The sequence below is a fragment of the Salvelinus fontinalis genome, chromosome 3 (genome assembly GCF_029448725.1).
Source record: "Salvelinus fontinalis isolate EN_2023a chromosome 3, ASM2944872v1, whole genome shotgun sequence".
NCBI lineage: Eukaryota > Metazoa > Chordata > Actinopteri > Salmoniformes > Salmonidae > Salvelinus > Salvelinus fontinalis.
In genome coordinates, this window is record NC_074667.1 from 32,513,433 (window position 1) to 32,534,155 (window position 20,723).

Genomic DNA, 20,723 nt, shown 5'->3' on the forward strand with positions numbered 1-20,723 from the left:
TACATGTAACACAGGAGGTTGGTGGCACCTTAATCAGGGAGGAAGGGCTCGTAATAATGACTGGAGCGGAATTAGTGGGAATGGTGTCAATACATTAAACACATGGATTCCATATGTTTGATGCCATTCCATTTGCGCCGTTCCAGCCATTATTATGATCCGTCCTCCCCTCAACAGCCTCCACTGACTTGTAAATATCGGACTATAAATATAAAAATATATATATACAGTATATATAAACATTGTTAAAAATCTGTTGTTCTGCCCCTGAACAAGGCAGTTAACCCACTGTTCCTAGGCCGTCATTGAAAATAAGAATTTGTTCTTAACTGACTTGCCTAGTTAAATAAAGGTAAAATAAAAATAATGTTTAAAAATGGATCCTTCCTGTATTACATGTATGCTAAAATGTTTATTCTATTCTAATGCCATTTACTTTATGTTCGTATCTTTATATTTTCTTATTTCTTATTGTTGTTGCATTGTCGAGAAGGAACCTTCAAGTAAGCATTTCGTTGGACGATGTATGCCATGCTTATCCCATACATACGATTTAAATTAAACTTTAAATTTGAAACTGTAGGCCCTACTCCTAAGCCATAGGGGCAGTGTGGAGTTTTCTTGTTGGTGATTCCAGAGAAGAAGAGCAAAACACAGAAAAGGTTTACAACCACAAAGTGACTATATCACTAAAATGTGCTATTTGGTCTTAATTTAAGGTTATGGTTAGTCATAAGGTTAGCAGTGCAGTTAAGGTTAGGGTTAAGGTTATCTTTAAAATCACATTTTACGAAGCGACGTTGTAGAAATGGGCGGGGTTTATGACTTTGTGGCTGTGGTAACTAGTGACGATCCCAATGAAAAGGAACAAGCGGAAATCTCTTTGCGACGCCTCTCAGAACTTCGCACTGAACTGGCCGGCATCTCGAGAAAGACTGCTCTTCCTGTCACCTTGACCTCTATTTTAATTACAAAGGTAAGTGACTACCCACATTCATCTGTTTTGTGAGAAAACGTAGTGTTTTCACAATATTCAAACCGTTTTGAAGACATAGCTGAGTTGTTCCCATTGGTGTATAAAATAAGGTAATTCGTTTCCGCTAGCCAGCCCATCCGCTATCATGTTGATTCATTCTCTGTTTTCAAACAGTGCAATTCGCTCTTTCGCACATTTACTTTTGAGTAACTTTAGTTCGATTCCTAGCTCATTTGGCTACGCAACATTTAGTCCAGTGACTGTGTTAACAATGATGTAGCCATCTGTAGTGCATTTTCCTGTAATGTGATACAATTCATCTTCATCGCAGTGATGTTGCCATAACTGCGTGAGTATCCTTTAAATTCATAACGTGCATTCTCAACCCACGTACGATACTTTTTGCACACCAATTCCACGTTCAAGGGACGTTCCATTGGGAGGATTTATAGGGGATCTCATGTCAATCGGATCATTTGAGATCCTTGTATGTATCATTCTAAGAAAAAACGTACACAATGTCATCCACAACGCCAAGAATAGATGGCTTGCACCGTTCAGAATGATAAATTATTGGTTTGACTTCGTCTATTGACATCCAGTAGTCCTTCTAGCCTTGACCTAAAGATACCTTACCAATGCTGCAGTCCAGTGTCATGTGATTTGTCAGATGGACAGTAGCTAATCGAATTAGGCAGCCAACTCACTGCTAGCACGACTAAGCTTTAAAACCGCCTGGAAGGACACTTTTTTTGGGGGGGGGGGGGATCTTGAGTGAAAGATTCTTAGTTTTTAACCACCACTGACTGCTTGTACTGAACTTGAAGGGTTATTTGTATTCATCAGTCAAATAATGGGCTCTGATATGGAAAGGCCATTTGGGGCAGTGTTCATGTTCATTGCCTTGACCTGAGGTCAGATGATCTCTGAAACTTCAGTACCTCAAATTACTGATAAACTGAAAGAGACATGCTGATTCACATTTTCAGGCTCAGTAGAGAGTTTGCACAATGGACATTGAGGTATCATGTTTTATAGGACTAAGAACTTGTGTCGTGTTTTATAGGACTAAGAACTCGTATCATGGTGAGACTATCTGGTAGTCTTTAAAAAAAAAAAAAAAGTTTTATTACTTTTCTCCTCCAAAGGTCAAGCACCATGTCCATCCTGAAGATTCATGCCCGGGAGATCTTTGATTCCCGTGGCAACCCCACTGTGGAGGTGGACCTCTACACTGACAAAGGTAAACGTTGCTATCGGCCTAACATAAAGTTAAGTGGTCCTCTGTAGCTCGGTTGGTAGAGCATGGCGCTTGCAATGCCAGTATAAAACATTCAGTGCGTGCATACATTTTAAGTCGCTTTGGATAAGTGTCTGCTAAATGGCATATAAAATCTGAAAATAGCCTAAGCCTAACTTACCCAGATAAACACTAGCTTACAAAGAACTCGCAAGTAAAAGCATTTACTTCATGATATTAAAACTAGGTTAGGGCCTTTTGTTACCTTTTTGTATTGGACAGGACAAACCCATTTTCACGACTTCTGGTATATCATCAAAATAACTTAATCACAGCACGTTTTTGGACTCATTCAGCAGTTTTATCTGATTTAATTAGAATACTATTGGAAATTAATGTTGAAAGTGAAATGTTTATTCCTTAAACATCAGTTGAAAATGATTGTCGCTGTTTCCTATTGACAAGAACTTTTGATACATTTCTTGATGTCAAAACACAGTTTCTGAAGTGTCCAAAATCAATATGCAGAAACAGTTTATGATACTTTTGTGTATATATAGTGTATGTGGACACCCCTTCAAATGAGTGGATTCGACTAATTCAGCCACACCCGTTGCTGACAGGTGTATAAAATCGAGCACACAGCCATGCAATCTCCATAGACAAACATTGGCAGTAGAATGGCCTTACTGAAGAGCTCAGTGACCTTCAACGTGGCACCATCATAGGATGCCATCTTTTTAACAAGTCAGTTTGTCAAATTTCTGCCCTGCTAGAGCTGCTCCAGTCAACTGTAAGTGCTGTTATTGTGAAGTGGAAAGTCTAGGAGCAACAGCGGCTCAGCCACGAAGTGGTAGGCTATACAAGCTCACAGAACGGGACCACTGAGGGCTGAAACAACACTCACTACTGTGTTCCAAACTGCCTCTAGAAGCAACGTCAGAAAAATAATTGTTCGCCGGAAGCTCCATGAAATGGGTTTCCATGGCTGAGCAGCCGCACAAAAGCCTAATATCACCATGCGCAATGCCAAGTGTTGACTGGAGTGGTGTAATTCCCCCTCCAATTTGATGTGGTCAACATGAGTTTGTGTAATTTTAGTTACGCATAATGTTCACATCAAGGAAAGTTGTGTAATATTAAATATGGCTTAATTTAGGATGATAGTAAATGAAGCAAACGCAAAGACTGTAAAAAAATAAAAATAAAATATATATATAATCATCATCATACACTGAGTGTACAAAACATTAGGAACACTTCCTAATATTGAATTGCGCCCCCTTTTTGCCCTCAACAGCCTCAATTTGTCAGGGCATGGAGTGTCAAGTGTTCCACAGGGATGTTGGCCAATGTTGACTCCAATGCTTCCCACTGTTGTCAAGTTGGCTGGATGGCCTTTGGGGTGGTGGGCAATTCTTGATACACACTGGAAACTGTTGAGTGTGAAACCCAGCAGCTTTGTAGTACTTAACCCACTCAAACAGGTGCGCCTGGCACCTACTACCATACCCCATTCAAAGAAACTTTAATATTTTGTCTTGCCCATTCACCCTCTGAATGGCACACATACACAATCATGTCTCACAGGTTAAAGAAGGGGTTTTAACCTGTCTCCTCCCCTTTATCCCCACTGATTTGAAATGGATTTAACAGTTGACATCAATAAGGGATCATAGCTTTCACCTGGATTCACCTTGTCAGTCTGTCATGGAACGAGCATGATACTCACAATGTTTTTAACAGTCAGTGTATGTTTCTCACTAGATTATACATGTAGAGTTTTAAAAAGGCTCTTGTGCACAATTTAACCAGGCGCTCTAGAAATAGCTCCCATAGTAGTGACTGTGCAGCAGCCTGTTCATTCACCCTCCCTACCTTTTTTATACAAATTTGACAGTGAGTTCCTCCTATAGGTGATTTCCCTACTTTTCATGAGTCAGTATTTTATATCTCTGTCACTGTTCTCCATCTCCCAGGTCTGTTCAGAGCAGCTGTACCCAGTGGTGCCTCCACTGGTATTTATGAAGCCTTGGAGCTCAGAGACAACGACAAGTCACGCTACCTTGGGAAAGGTGTGTATCTGGGGTTAATATAGTGTAACTTAAATATACTGTATGATTATGATGGCAGTCTCTTCCAGGGAGGTCTCTAACTTGCCATCTGCAATCTTCACACAGTCTTCCTTCCTTTTTTATACTCTTCCCCTCTGTCAGGTCTAAAAAGGCCTGTTAAATTGGTGAGTGTGCTCCAATTATGTGTGTAAACCCTGGATTATCGATGCTATGTATTGGCCAATGAGTCTTTAAAGCCACAGGCTGCCATATTGGTTCTCCTCAGAAGGAGAATGAGTGGAATTCTACAGTATTTCAATAAAATGTTTTAATGACAAAATTACATGTATTTGTTGTAGTTGGGACTTTAGGATTAGTAAAAAATAATTTATTTTTTATTTTTTTATTTTCATTCACATAATATAATTTCAAAGTATACGTTAATGAAGCCTGCAGTGGTATTCAAAGTTGTTCAGCCAGGGACCCCTTTTTTTTATTTAATTCCACCAGAATTTCTGCTGATATGTCACAATCTTAAAATTGATACATTTAAAAAAAAATCAAAATAACCTTAAATTTATTACATTTTAATCTCTTATCACAAAGAAAAGAAACCTATACATTTAATTAAAAATGCTCTTTCTCAAAAACATTTCTATATGGTACCATAATTATACAATTGTACAATCTGTACTCTAAATTTTTTTGTCCCCCCCCAAAAAAGGTTTCAAATGTATATCTTTTTTTGAAGGGTGGGGGAGTTTAGAACACGACTTTGAATATCACTGCCTTAAGGTGTCTGTCATAGAATATACTTGGCAAAAACGAATGTAGATATTTTTATTGCTTTTTTACAATTGAGGAAGAGTACCAAAACAGTGCCCTCTGTCTGTCATACAGGGTTTATACACATTGAAGATTTGCTAGACAAATCAACATTCATATGTATCGACATACTGGAGAACTACGGAGTAGTAGTGATCACTTATGCATGATTTTTTTTACAAATTAGCTTCATTGTTTATCCAAGGCATCTTTCCTGTCTTGTTGTGTGATGTATGTTCTTGATGACTTTGGAAATGAAAAGCAGACTGATCTGTTGTCTCAACTACTGTACTCATCCTTGTGCATGAAGTCAACACTTTGTCACAGTAATGGTTGTATGATTCACCAAGCTTGATAACAAGGAAGCTAAAAAACATATTGGATTAGTAGTGCTCTGACTGTTTTGAGGACCATTTGTTTGCGTCTGAAAAAGCATACTGGATTGTTGATGTTGCTTGAATTGTTTCCAAATCCCCCATCTGTCTCCATGTTTCTTAGTCAGTAATGTTTCCTTGGCCTTTCAGGTGTTTCACAAGCAGTGGACCACATTAACTCTACACTTGCACCTGCACTCGTTGGGCAGGTAGGAACATACTACTTTTAAAAAGTTGCTGTTATTCTGGCAATGACATGGCATGTTGTATTGATGTTTCCCACCCTGGTAAAGATAAGCAGGTCTAGTGTTCACTCCACTTCCACATACTCCTAGTTCATGCAGGCCTAGTTCCTCAGTGTGCCAAACACTAATTTTATTTCTACATCTCAGGAGGTGTCTGTGGTTGAGCAGGAGAAAATCGATCAGATCATGCTTGACATGGATGGCACCGAGAACAAGTGTAAGTTTTTTCAGATTAGAATTTATGAGATGACAATTGTTTATATTGTCTTATGTTTTACCTAGTTTAGTTGAATGTACTGACTGTAAGCCACTCTGAATGAGGGCGTCTGCTGAATGACTAAATATTTCCCCCATATGAAAGTGTATCTATTTCACTTATTAATTTTTCATGTTTTTGACACATCAGCCAAGTTTGGTGCCAATGCCATCCTGGGTATTTCCCTTGCGGTGTGTAAGGCTGGTGCAGCTGAGAAAGGCGTCCCCCTGTACCGTCACATTGCTGACCTCGCTGGGAACCCAGAGGTCATACTGCCCGTACCGGTGAGCACAGGGCATACTTTACTCTTATTTAATATTGAAGTGCGCTCACACATGCCGCCTTGTCTTCAGTGGTGTAACGTACTTAAGTAAAAATACTTTAAAGTCGTTTTGGGGGGTATCTGTGGGGCGGCAGGTAGCCTAGTGGTTAGTGTTGATCAAATCCCTGAGCTGGCTAGGTATTAAAAAAAAAAAAAAAAAAAAAAAAAACTGTTGCTCTGCCCCTGAACAAGGCACTTAACCCACTGTTCCCCGGTAGGCTGTCATTGTAAATAAGAATTTGTTCTTTACTCACTTGCCTTTTTAAATAAAGGTTAAAATTAAAACATCTGTACTTTACTTTATATTTTTGACAACTTTTACTCCAAACATTTTCCCTGACACCCAAAAGTACTTGTTACATTTTGAATGCTTAGCAGGACAGGAAAATCGTCTAATTTATGGACTTATCAAGAGAACATCTCTACTGCCTCTGATCTAGCAGACTCACTAAACACATGCTTCGTTTGTAAATTATGTCTGAGTGTTGAACTGTGCCCCTGGCTAGCCGTTAATTTTTTTTTTTTTTGAAATCAAGTCGTCTGGTTTGCTTAATATAAGAAATGTTTAATGATTTATACTTTAGATACTTAAATACATTTCAAACCAAATACTTTTAGACTATTACTCAAGTAGTATTTACTGGGTGACTTTTACTTGAGTCATTTTCTTTTAAGGTATCTTTACTTTTACTCAAGTATGAAAATTGTGTACTTTTCCACCACTGCTTGTCTTACAGCTTGCTGTGTAGTTACATTTCTCCACCTAGGTCTCTTTGTCAAAAGATCCTAGGGGACTGATTAATAAAATAAATAGATTTTATTTAATGAAATGTCATTTGAATAAATTGTGGATTTCTGATTTCCCAGGCCTTCAACGTGATCAACGGTGGATCTCACGCGGGCAACAAGCTGGCCATGCAGGAATTCATGATCCTGCCGGTGGGTGCCAGCACCTTCAAGGAGGCCATGCGTATCGGGGCTGAGGTCTACCACAACCTGAAGAATGTCATCAAGAAGAAGTACGGCCAGGACGCCACCAATGTGGGAGATGAGGGAGGCTTCGCTCCTAACATCCTGGAGAACAAGGAAGGTACGAGAGCGACGGGATCAGAGGGTTTTATTTACAGCCCAAAAAACTATATTGTGATACTTGATTGGATTCAGCTCTTTTACATTAAGGGAAAAACTCACCTCATCCACCCCTGTGTAGTACCCACATGATCACAGGATGCTGCCAATATCTAATGAACCATATTTTAATAAATTTACATCTCTGCTTAATTTTCCATAGCTCTGGAGCTGATCAAAGAGGCTATCAGCAAAGCAGGATACACAGAAGAGGTGGTGATCGGCATGGATGTGGCAGCCTCTGAGTTCTACAGGGATGGGAAATACGACTTAGACTTCAAGTCCCCTGATGACCCAGAGCGTTACATCACTCCTGATGAGCTGGCTGACCTCTACAAGAGCTTCTGCAAGGATTACCCAGGTGTGTGTCCTGTCCTCTCTTGTTGACCTATTAGTCATTCCTTGATAATTGTTTTAAACCTATGAAATGTTGTCGCTGGCTGGATCAGCGTTATATGTATTTTAATTCTCACAATTCAATCATTGTACACTACAATGGAGATGGGCACTGTGTTGAATAGTATGGTTCAAATACCTATTGTAGGACTGCTCTGAGTTGGCAATTGAAATTAAAGTTATCAATAAAATTAAATTGTTGACTGTTTCATAAAATTATCAATTGTCCTTTTCTATGGTTGTCTACTCTGTAAGGTACAGGACCATGACTTTCCTCTCTGTATGTGATCACTTATGATCAATGTCCCCTCTTTGACAGTGGTATCCATTGAGGACCCCTTTGACCAGGATGACTGGGAGGCGTGGTCCAACTTCACCGGCAGCACGGAGATCCAAGTGGTGGGTGATGACCTCACAGTGACCAACCCCAAACGCATCACCAAGGCCGTGGAGGACAAGGCCTGCAACTGCCTGCTGCTGAAGGTCAATCAGATCGGCTCTGTGACCGAGTCTCTGGCTGCGTAAGTTTCAACCTCCCTTTACTCCATAATGACTTCTACAAGAGGAACTCCAGCCTCCTTTTATTTTGTGCCTTTTCTAAGATTTGAGTTGACGTAATTACACTCTAAATATGCATTACAATCATGATCTATTCATGAAACGATCAACAAACCGAGATGCGTCTCATAAGAGTCAAGGCAAGTCAAATAGTCTGACAGTTGCAAGTCTAACGTGAGCCTTACATTATATAATTTCCAACTGAACTTCTACCTAATGACTCCTCTCTTCCCACTGTCCAGGTGCAAGATGGCTCAGTCAAGTGGCTGGGGAGTGATGGTCAGCCATCGCTCTGGGGAGACAGAGGACACCTTCATTGCTGATCTGGTGGTGGGCCTATGCACTGGACAGGTAAGGGGCTTCCCAAAGGAAATACTCTTGGTATTCAACTGTATATGACAGTTGAAATACCAATTTGTATTATAGTCATTACTGTATTTTAGTTACTGTCTTCATTATTGCTGTTTAAGTAATGTTGCCTCTGTCTGTTCATCTCCAGATTAAGACCGGGGCTCCTTGCCGCTCTGAGCGTCTGGCCAAGTACAACCAGATTCTCAGGTGAGGGTTCATGTCCTTTACAGCCTAATCAATGCTGTGACGCTTGTAATTTTTGTTCTGCTACAAAGGCTTTCTTATTGAGCATGGTTTTCACATATGGCATAACAATTGTATTATTGAGGTTTGCTAAACTTTATATCCCTGTTCATTTTCAGAATTGAAGAGGAATTGGGAGACAAGGCTGTCTTTGCTGGGAAGAACTTCAGGAACCCCCTGGCTTAAATGAGTGCAATGGGAACATAATCATGGGCATATACACACAACGGTTTAGCAAGCATTCTAATGATTACTTACAAATGCTAAAGAAGCTTACTGATAACCAAAATCTGAAAGGGTTACATACACATAACAAGGTAGCTAGAAAGACTCATTCAAAGTTCCAGTCCAATACCATAGGTTATTACATACATTCCCTAGTCTACCTACATTCCGCTGCCCTAGATTAACAAATTACCTGTGAGTTGCAATGAATGTCTTTCACTGAATCTATTTCAATATAGAGCAAAATAATTATATCCATGAGTAATCAATGTAATGGATTGTGAAATTGCAAAAGCTGCAGCCTACCTGTGGCTGTAGATGCTGTGAATAAACCCCTTTTTTGAAACTGAGCCATTTGCAATTCTTTTGTCATTTATTCTCAGCAGGATGTGTAAATGTTTGATTGTCAAGCATATTATAATAAGTGTGATGGGTGAATGGAAATCATGAATTTAGTTATAGCTAACTGTTTTTTGTAAGGACAGTTTTCATTTAACCTAATCAGTTTTCTCGCTTTCTACAATCTTCCTGGAATTCTGAATTATATTTTATACGTTTGATCTTCTGTATTTTTTTGCGTCGTTGCTCGAAAGGGGCACGGCTCTGTGGACATCAAGTGGATGATCCTATTAGGGACCGCGGCACATGCTCAGTTATGTCTACAGAGAAAGGAACTTTGAAGGCTGCGTGTGGGGGCTGAGGTCATTGCACAGCTTAGTGGTAGGAAAAAAATCGACTCCTCGTAGCCTCCATTTTGAGTAGTAGCTATGAAATAGAGGAATTGCATAGTTTGTATCGACCACTACGCTGGCAGTGTCAACATAAAAACGACACAAGCCTCCGACATGGACGACTTGTTCAGTCCGAGAAGGTATTCGAGTTGCCTCGTTAAATGTATATGTTTTTGGACGCGAACATCTTGTATTGTAATGTTTACATTGTCATTTTTATGACATACTTGGGAATTGCAATTGTCGCGATGGAGTTGTTAGCCTAATCTATGTAAAGCTAACAAGCTAGCTACCGTACGGAGAAAAAATCATTACATTAGCTAACGTTAGTGAATTTTTGACTTTAGTGTCATACCGGTATGTGTCAAATCAACTGTGACAGAGTTGCTGTGGTTTCTGTCGATTTTCTGCTCCCTGTAAAGATGGCTAGCTAGCTACACATTGGAAAAGAGTATGTAGCTAGGTTATATCAATACTCCATTTTGCGAGACTTGTCGTGCCACGTAAATAGACGCGTTGACGACATGATGTTGATTATTTTAAATCTAAAATATGCGTTATACGCTCGAAAGCAATAAATGCTTGTTGACAATTTGTAAAAAGATGTCAATGTGTGATTGATATGTTTGCAAGGGCCTCGAGACGAGTCTCGTTTATGTAATGCTTGGAGGCGGGAACGTAATAGCCGCACTCAGATTGGCTCTTACTGATGGATGGGCGGGATTAAAGGAAAGCACTGCCCAATTGTAATGCAATTTTAAAACAGTAATATTCTGATATTTAGATTAGGGATTAAAATATTGCCACTACTCATATAGCCTATTTGCCTTGTGATTTGTGTCAAATATGCATAATCACGGTTGCATATAAACAACACATGCATTAGTATGTCATAAAAAGGGAGGTATCTAGCAGTAGATCTAGTTCTCTTTCCGTTTTAGAACAGAACATGAATTGTATAGCAATAAACATTTAAAATCCAATACAACTTTATTATCCATATGTTACAGCAGACAACAGAAATTTGATTGAGTTGAGAAGAGCATGGAATCAAGCTGCAGTGTAGCACCCCTGGATGAAGAGCATGTTGTGTGGTTAAGGGTCCAACCATAGGGGATTGTTGTTAAACTGTGAACCCAGCAGCTCTCCAGTTGCCAGATCAAATCCGCCCTTTATTTCCAGTGCCCGGCCCAGGATTCAAACCAGCAACCAGCTAATGTGACAACTCCTTAGCTGCTGGGCTACCTACCGGCCATACAGTGTTTACTTGATTAATAATACAGTTGATGAAATTGTGTCAAGTTGACTTGATGCAACAACAAATAAAATGACTTGTGTTTCTTGCATTGCATTGTCCCAAAAATATTTATCTTGGTTCCTTTCTGTTCATATCAGTTGCAAATATTATACACTAAAGGCTAGTTAATGTAATGAAATCTATAATGTAATAATATAACAATGTAATGCTATATGTAACTTATGTTATAACTGAATTATCCCTATTTCCAGGAGCCTGAACAGCACGCAGGGGGAGATCAGAGTGGGATCAAGTCATCAGGTAATAGTCCAACAACCCCCTGTAGGCAGGATGTCACTCTGTCTAGTCTGTATTGCCCATACGAGACCTTAGCAGTACCGCTATGTCTTTGACAATCTCTGTTGCAAAATCTGTGAGCTACTTGATTCATACAGTGTGTCATCATAAACTATCTCACGGTCATAACCTGTCATATATTTGCCCGTATTTGTGAATTACATGGTGCAAAAGTCATATCATTGTAATAAACTGTCTGTGACGGTGAGACTAACATTGTACCTGTCTGTATTATTTGTGTGTATGCAGGCCAAGCTCCCTGAGCTGCAACCACGCCCTGTGTTTGGTGTGCAGACCCAGACAGAGAATGAAGAGTTGGTGTGGATGCCAGGGGTCAATGATTGTGACCTCCTCATGTACCTCAGAGCTGCCAGGTTAGTGTCAACTCAGCAGCACTCAATTTAGCCTGGTCCCAGATCTGTTTGTGCTGTATATCCAACTCTTGTTGTTGTTGGCTATACAGCACAAATGGGTCTGGGACCAGGCTACACTCATACTGTATCTCTTGTGTGATGAATGGTGCATACGATTCCTGACAGATTTAAAGACTGATGGGATGCATTCAATACCTTGGTGTCTGTCAGCGTTGCATAACACTGGTGGTGAGAGGGATGTGCATTACTATGGTCATTTCAGATTAGTGAGCATATCAAGAAAGTGTGACTGCTGCTGGTTTTTAGTTGTCATTTAGTCTAAAGACTTGTCCTATCAGAGTTCTTCGAGCTAGCCTGTCAGGTCATTATTGTTAAAGATAATGTCATTTAAAAACACTTCTGTTGGGGTCTGTAGTGTACAATGCTTTTCATGCTTGTCATCCTGACTGACTGCACAGCCCTCCTAATTTATTTATATTCCCTGCCTCTTCCTGATTGAAGGAGCATGGCAGCGTTTGCAGGAATGTGTGATGGAGGATCCACAGAGGATGGTTGTTTGGCGGCCTCTCGTGACGATACCACACTCAACGCTTTAAACATGGTCAGCAGGATAACTTTGCTGCATCTAAATGGGAATATGAAATGGAACAATAAGATCATTTAATTTTCACCTGTTTTAATTAATTTTTTCTGGTAGAGAAAAAAAAATGGATTGAAAAAATATCCAGTGTACAATTGTGTGAACAATATATTGCTACGAGTAAGATCTGTAACCCTTCTCAGGAGCTCTGTGTTCCTTTGTCTCCCTCTACAGTTACACGCCAGCCGCTATGACGCGGCTAAAGCTCTGCAGCGCCTAGTGAAGAAACCTGTGCCCAAACTTATTGAGAAATGTTGGTCAGAAGATGACGTGGTAAGGCAGCGTGCACCATGCTTACTTCAGGTGCAAAGACAATGTTTAACTTTAGACACTATGGACCCGATTCAGAGTTGAGATGAGCGTTGCAGCTCAGGCTTTTGCATAAATCATTCCTTGATGTCAGCGCAGATATTTGAGTTAAGCGCTCAAATTTCAAGACAGAATATGGCTCTATGTGCTGTTAGGGCTGCTCTGTGGTTGCATCGGGTTACTCCAAGCAACAATGCTATGCATGTTCAATATGAATTATGGCCATTGTGTAACATAGACAACAGTGCAACATTACGAAACACGTTTACACTGCATGGCATATTGCACAAGACAAATGTTTGGGAACAATGTTGACCTTGTTTTGCTTCCACGACAATCTTTTTACAATCAACAGAAGCGGTTTATCAAAGGATTGAGACAGTACGGTAAACATTTCTTCAGGATTCGCAAAGAGCTGCTGCCCAACAAGAAAACGGTAAATGAAAACACCTGGTGTAGTATATTTTACTATCGTACTGCCTCTCATGTCTGGCTAGACATAACGGACAGATATAACTGGACATAACTATACACACAATCAACAGACCTAACTGTTTGCGATGCAGTCAGTATCTTCATTGGAATCTGCAATCTGTGCCCCTCCTCAAAATCACGCGTGTTGTGTTGTTGGCAGGGTGAGTTGATCACATTCTACTACCACTGGAAAAAGACGCCCGAGGCTGCAGGCACCCGGCCCTACCGTCAGCACCGTAGACAGCCATCCTCACGCAAGGCCAAGACTCGCGCTGCCCTTGCCACTGTGAATACCCCCTCCCAGGCCCAATCATGTGAGTGCCGGGGATGATCAATTCCCCTAAGATTTAGCTGATTTTATGGCAGGCCGTTAGTCTATCTTCTAGTCCAGTAACTGTAGATAACACAGTAAGATCGGAATGAATAGGAGTGGGTATAGTCTTTAATCGGATCTCTTCTCTCCTGCAGTGGACGTGAGTTCGGCCAGTGAGGACGATCTGGACAGTGAAGACAGCGAGCAGGGAACCTGTGGACACTGTGCTACTACCAGTGAGTACAGCTGAACTCTCCATTTATCTTCAGAGAACACAACAATGTTATTCCCCAATTGATTCTATTAGCTTGCATTGATGTCATGTATCGTACTTGCTCCACCAGCCACCAGGGCTCAGGTCAATGGGTTCTGATGCATTGTGTGTCTGTGTACTATGTAGCTGCCAAATCCAATTTCTCCTTTCGGGATCAATACCGTTGATTAAATTTAACTCCATCCCACAAAAACAGGCAAAAATGTATACTAAAAGGGCATTATCATCATTTCCACAATTTCACAGTATTATTCCAACCTCGTAGTGTGGAAATATGTATACATACATACATACATACACGCACGCACGCACGCACGCACGCACGCACGCACGCACGCACACACACACACACACACAGAGGAAATTGCCTTTTTTGACTGCACTGGGCCTTAATTTCAGCCTCTAAGGACTGGCAGCACGGCGGTAGAGATAACATCCTCTTGTGTACCACCTGTCGGACCTTCTACAACAAACATGGCCGCCTGCCGCCCGGCCCCAAACCTGCTGACCCTCCCTTCATGTTCAAACCTGTCAAAGAGGAAGAGGAGGGCAACGGGAAGCACGGCATGAGGACGCGACGCAGCAGAGCACCGGTAAGGCTGAGAACCTTCAATCTTAGCCCCATCTAGTGGATACCTCCCCTGCCACCCTCACTCATTTGTCTCAGTCAGTACCGTCCAGATCTTTGTCTATTGTTGTTATAATCATTCTCTCTTTCAGTACTTACTCAAAGTTGTATCTCTCTCCAGTTGTCTTCACTAAGAAGTGGCCACAAGAGGCGGACCGGCTCTCCTACCAGTGAAGACCAGCAGTCCAGTAGCCATCCGTCTCCTGCACCCAGTGGAGCTAGTTCCACCTCCAACACATCCAGAAGCTCCTGCTCAGACAAGACTGACTCCACAAAGAAGCCTGGCAAGGTACATGTTCTTTTTTACATTTTTAAGTCAGGGATATAGATTTGTATTCAATGTAATGGCGCATTTGTGAATTGAAAGTACACTTAATCTCTTAACAAATGTCTAGTTGTATATCTGCTATTCAGACCAGAGCTTCCTCTTCGTCCGAAGACTTTTGACTGCATTGTAGGTAAAACGTGGAACTGAATTGAATAACCGAATTCTATTCCTTCCATCCAACAGAAGATCAAGGAAGAGGTGCCCCTACCAAAGAGTACTAAACGTTCCAGGGAGAGTGCAGCCCAGGACCCAGAGGAGCCTGAGAGAACAGCAACTAAAAGAACGAAAACACAGCAGGTGAGACTAAGACGGTAGCGAGGCAATGACAGCGAACAGGATCAAGATCAGTGAAAAGCAAAATGTACAAAACCAGCTCTCAGAAACGCTTTTGTTTTCTCATTATTCTTCAGTTAATGTCTTATCTTCCTGCGCTGAGCTACATTGTTGGGTGTGCCTGGAACTATCCAGTGCCTCTTTTCGTGTAACATTAACATGATGAGAACTCCCCTCATCAACAATTCTAACCGTGTGTCATTCCTCTCAGGGTGAACAGGTGGAGTGCCGGTCAGAGGGCGATGGAGAGGCAGAGGGGGGAGAGGTGGAGGAGGAGTGCTGCTCAGACAGCCGCAGTGCCCAGGACGACGGCAGCAGCGACACCAAAGACATCGACCAGGACAACCGCTCCTCCTCCCCCAGCATCCCCAGCCCTCACCAGGGCAACGAGGGCAACGAGAGTGACTCCGACTCCTCTGCCCAGCAGCCCCAGGGTGCCCACCAGGCGGCAGCAGAGACCATCAGTGCCCCTGCAGCTGCTGCCCTGGCTGTAACACAGACCGCACCGACTGTTCCTCCAGCGCAGGCTGCAGTCTCGACCACATTCCTGGCCCCCCAGGGCACCTCTCCCTCTGCAGAGCCTGGCCAGGTACAGGCCCAAGCACCCCCCTCCCCAGAGCCCCCCCAGCCTGCTCAGGCTGGTCAGTCAGCTGGCTATGAGTCAGGCCCACCACACAGCCAACCCCCACCCCCCTCCTCTCACCCCATCTCTGGCCCATCACCCCTCCCTCCACCACTGGGACAGGCCCTTCATCCTCCATCTCCTGTGTTCCAGGGTCCTCTTCCTCCACCTGGATCTCTTCCTCCCACCCTGCCCCTCCATGGTGCTCCCACCCAGGGCCCCCGCTCCCAGCGACCCCCTCCTCACATAGCCAGGGAACCTCCTTTCTCCCAGGCGATCACCCTTACATCTGGTCCCCAAATCAAACCACCCCCAACCACACCCATCCCACCATCGCACAAGCAGCAGCCACCGCACCTCTCCTCTGCTCCCCCTTTCCTCCAGATGCCGTCCAACCTACCCCCACCGCCAGCACTGAAGCCCCTCAACTCCCTGCCCAACCAGCACCCTCCCGGTGCCCCTCCACCCCCCCTCCAGCTCATGCCCCAGTCCCTGCCCATGCAGCAGGGACTCCCACCCCAGCCTCCCGTGCTCACTCAGCTGCAGAACCTCCCTGGCAGAGGCAGTCACTCCCACTCCACCCTGCCCTCATCTGGCCCTTCGGCCTTGCACCCTGTCCCCTCTGCCTCTGCTCCCTCTACCATGGGTCCAGTCCCTGGTCTCCAGCCCTCCTTCTCCTCCATGCCCCTGCGCCCCTCGCCCGGAAACCCCATTGGCATGGGAGGGTCACATGTCCAGATTAAAGAAGAGCCATTGGATGAGTGTGAGCCTGAGAGCCCGCCCCCTCCACCCAGAAGTCCCTCGCCAGAACCTTCGGTTGTCGACATCGCCAGCCACGCTAGCCAATCAGCACGGTACTTACTGCATGACAACGCTCATGGCGGTCCTATAGAATAGGTCTCCTTTACAGATTTAATTGTGGCCATATTGTTGACCTTCTTGTGGTGTTGTGTTTCTCGGTGTATAACAGATGTTGTTCATCTGAGTTTGCTACATTCTCAAACATAATGTTGTGTGATTTCAAAATATGCTGTTTTGATACACTGTCCATTGTTTTTCTTTTCAGGTTTATCAAACACCTGGACCGTGGCTACAACTCGTGTTCCAGAACAGACCTGTTCTTCACCCCTCTGGCCTCATCCAAGCTGGCCAAGAAGAGAGAGGAGGCTGTGGAGAGATCCAAGAGAGAGGCTGAACACAACGCCCGAGAGAGGGAGAGGGAGAAGGACAGGGAGAGAGAGCGGGAGAGGGAACGAGAGAGGCAGGAAGAGAAAAATGCTGTGAGTAATATGCTGTGGTTTTCCCTCTATTCCTTGTTTGTTTTCTTTGACATAAATAAATCGTGGCCCATTCAGAAGGGAAACCCGAGTGTGGTGGCATCAGCGGATATTGCACAAGTTGGATTCGCACTCTTATTTACATGCGGTCTATTTAAGTCGACCAGTTCTACGCATGCTTCCTCGATGTCAGGCGCACGCATGCGCTGGTGTCTCTTGCTGCCGTGCTGCTGTTACTCGCTATGCTTGCTGTTTTCTGATCCTACCCCCAGCCTCCGCCTGTCTGATTTCTGTGTTTCTTCCAAGGGATTTGATGGAGCATATTGTGCTCACTGCTCTGGCACTGAGCTACATGAAGGAGCAGAGCCTATCGTTTCCTTTCTGAAACTGACATGTCTTACCATCTCCTATCTCAGCAATGATATTATTACATAGTACAACAACGTAATCAGTTAATCAGTTAATGATGCCTGTAGGGCTCTATACATTGTTTTCTCGCTAATTTTAACCACCTAAATGTTCCCTCTTCCAGAGAGCGTCCAGCTCGTCCCACGACAGCCGTATGAGTGATGTCCAGATGATCGGCCAGGTCCACATGCGTTCCTCCTTCGAGCAGCCCCCCACCAGCGTGGCGGCCGTCCCCCCTTACATCGGCCCCGACACCCCGGCCCTGCGCACCCTTAGTGAGTACGCCCGACCCCACGTCATGTCCCCCACCAACCGCAACCACCCCTTCTTCGTGTCCCTGTCCCCCGGGGACCCCCTGCTGGCCTACCACATGCCCGGCCTTTACACCGCCGACCCCAGCATGCGAGAGAGGGAGCTCCGCAACCTCCGAGAGAGGGAGCTCCGCGAGAGGATGAAGCCCGGCTTTGAGGTCAAACCCCCGGAGATGGAGACCATGCATCCATCAGCCAACCCCATGGAGCACTTTGCCCGACATGGAGCCCTGGCACTGCCTCACATCGCTGGGCCGCCCCACCACCCCTTTGGCCACTTCCATCCGGCCATGCAGAACCACCTGGAGAGGGAGAGACAGGTGCTGGCCCTGGCCGGGCCCCAGATGCGTCCGGAGCTGAGCTACGCTGAGCGGCTGACTGCCGAGAGGCTCCACGCAGAGAGGATGGCGTCTGTGGCGAACGACCCGGCCGCCAGGTTGCAGATGCTGAATGTGACGCCGCATCACCACCAGCACTCCCACATCCACTCACACCTGCACCTGCACCAGCAGGACCCACTCAACCAAGGTGAGGGTAAGGACACTTGTATGTTTTTTTTGTGTTTTTTTTCTTGATTTTGTTTCATCTTCAGGATATGTGTGTACATATGTGTGCTGCATATTCACAAATCGATTATTGTTTTAGTTCTGTCTTCTAAAACAATAAAATCCAATCTTTTTTTTTAAAAAGCACAGAATTAAGTGGTAATAGTTGTTCCACATCTATGGTGAGTTAAGCTTAAGGACCAGGCTCTGCTACAAGGTAGCTATCTTCATTTAAAAAAAGATTCATTCTTATTTAATCTTAGTCTTTGGTAGTCTTATTTATTGTTGAGAGAGGATGCTTCTCAATATTACTGTGTCTGCCTACCAGTGTAATTGTCAGTTGGTATGCGTGTATTACTCATCCCCCCCCGCCCTATGTTAACTGATGTGTGTGACATGTGTTAATTGATATATTGTTTGTTCTCCTGCTTCATTAGATGATGTGTGTTACTGTCACCCAGGTAATGGCCCCCACCCTCTGGATCCCTTGGCTCCAGGGCCCCGCCTGGCCCGCTTCCCCTTCCCCGGAGGCCCCATCCCCAACCCTCTGCTCAACGACCTGCCCCATGACCATGACATGCTGCGACACCCACTGTTTGGTGAGAAACCTCAACCTTCACTGTTTTATATGGGAACGCACACATTCAGTTCACTGTATTTAGTCTATATTTCTGTGTTATTGTGAGTTGACTGAGACTCACTCTGAGGTTTTGTGTCCCTTGATCAACATCCAAACAGCCTATGCCGCTGTTGCAGGAGCAGGGTACCCCCGTGAGCTTCAGGGCCCCATCCCACAGATGTCTGCAGCCCACCAGCTCCAGGCCATGCACGCCCAGTCGGCAGAGCTGCAGAGGCTGGCCATGGAGCAGCAGTGGCTGCATGGACACCACCACCTACAACATGGGGGGCCTCTGCCCGGGCAGGAGGATTACTACAGGTGAGGTGATTACCACCTCGAAAAACAACCAACAACAACAGTTTAGCTGAACCACAGCGCTTTCATTTATGCATTTATTGAGAAGTCTTAAATCACTAGACGAAAGTAGGATCTTGGTTTATTGATGAGCTATTGCACTGGCATTTAATATTGTATTGTTGTTGTTTTCCTCCGCAGCCGCCTGAAGAAAGAAGGTGACAAGCCATCGTGAGACACCTTATGGTGTGAGTCACCATGAAAATACATAGAGATAGCAATGCTGTGTACTTTTGACATTATGCGACAACTAATCTTAGTGTATCCTTTTCTATAAGTCTAAATGTAATTGAGAATTAACAATCTTTGGATCTGTATGCTTGTTTCCTGCTCAGCACTTAAAGGGATAGTTTACCCCCAAATCATCCACGTTTGTGAGACTTTTTCATATTTCAATAATGGTCTGGTTATAAAAATAGAAGATTAGCGTAGTCTCTATTCCCTGCCATTTGTTGTCTACCACTTAATATGGATTTTGTCATTTCTACAGTTCTCCTAATGCAATATATAGCGAGTGCGGAATATGGCTCACCTTTTTGGGAGTTATGAAAACATCTGACAAACTCTGATTTGGGGGGGTGAACTATCATTTTAATTTCTAAACAATCTGAATGATCTCCTTGTACAGAATGACATTTAATATTAGATGTTTGGATGATTGACTGTAATAACCTTGCATGACTGTTTCCCTTTCGATTTTCATCAGAACTTAAGAGTAGCGTTGTTCATTTGTGTTTAGACAACTAAAAAGCATAGTAGATTAATTTTATTCTATATCTGCTAAATATTTGTCTAAACCCTAAAGTTTTATATATTTCAAGATAAGTTTTCACAATTTAACCTAAGCTCTGACACACACAGTACATTTTTGAGATTGTAAATAATATATGTTCAATATTCTATATTAATAATTATGATTATTATTAATATGAGGTGTGAATTCTTGACTTGCAAGCTGGCACAATAAAGTTAAATTATTTAGATATACACACAGTATATATAGCGCTATAAAGTAAAGTGGGTTAGCACAGAAAATTATAAATTGGAGTATCACTATTGTCACCCCTGACAGAAAACGGTGTTTAGAACAGTGGATCCGGATAGTAATATTGTGTTGGTTAGACGAAACAGAAAAAGCATTATAACCTTGGCATCCATACCATGGACAAATCCTGTTTTAATATTTATGTGAAATAATAATAATATGGAAAAACAAAATGTATGCATTGCATATTTATATGAATAAATAATTCTGCAATAACATGATAACATTTGTTCAAAGTATGTCTTCTGTATGTATGGTTGCTTAGGATAGAACTTTTGGGGCAATTGTTCTGGTAACAGCATTTGGCCAATAGGGGGCAATCCTCACCCTTCCTCATTGAAGCTGTGCTGT

At 43.2% G+C, this 20,723-nt stretch overlaps 2 protein-coding genes across 6 annotated transcripts; both read left to right on the top strand.

Moving 5' to 3' along the window:
- The first annotated feature begins 866 nt into the window (after positions 1-866).
- eno1b (enolase 1b, (alpha)) lies at positions 867-9,543 on the top strand. Its single transcript, XM_055912711.1, has 12 exons — positions 867-976; positions 2,125-2,219; positions 4,196-4,291; positions 5,620-5,678; positions 5,862-5,931; positions 6,121-6,254; positions 7,160-7,382; positions 7,584-7,781; positions 8,136-8,337; positions 8,617-8,725; positions 8,874-8,932; positions 9,088-9,543. Exons 2-12 carry the CDS (start codon positions 2,135-2,137, stop codon positions 9,152-9,154), a joined length of 1,302 nt encoding a protein of 433 aa, XP_055768686.1. The 5' UTR covers positions 867-976; positions 2,125-2,134; the 3' UTR covers positions 9,155-9,543.
- Positions 9,544-9,849: 306 nt separating this feature from the next.
- rereb (arginine-glutamic acid dipeptide (RE) repeats b) lies at positions 9,850-20,596 on the top strand. Of its 5 annotated transcripts, none has more exons than XM_055912710.1 (17): positions 9,850-10,064; positions 11,434-11,482; positions 11,768-11,892; positions 12,394-12,493; positions 12,707-12,805; positions 13,197-13,277; positions 13,476-13,629; positions 13,784-13,864; positions 14,302-14,495; positions 14,652-14,819; positions 15,042-15,155; positions 15,403-16,667; positions 16,880-17,093; positions 17,623-18,343; positions 18,792-18,953; positions 19,093-19,296; positions 19,469-20,596. In XM_055912710.1, exons 1-16 carry the CDS (start codon positions 10,039-10,041, stop codon positions 19,293-19,295), a joined length of 3,756 nt encoding a protein of 1,251 aa, XP_055768685.1. In that variant the 5' UTR covers positions 9,850-10,038; the 3' UTR covers position 19,296; positions 19,469-20,596. The 5 variants fall into 5 exon arrangements, with proteins under 5 accessions (XP_055768685.1, XP_055768681.1, XP_055768683.1 ...); XM_055912706.1 differs by having other exon boundaries at positions 19,093-19,291; XM_055912708.1 differs by having other exon boundaries at positions 18,816-18,953; positions 19,093-19,291.
- Positions 20,597-20,723: the final 127 nt, after the last annotated feature.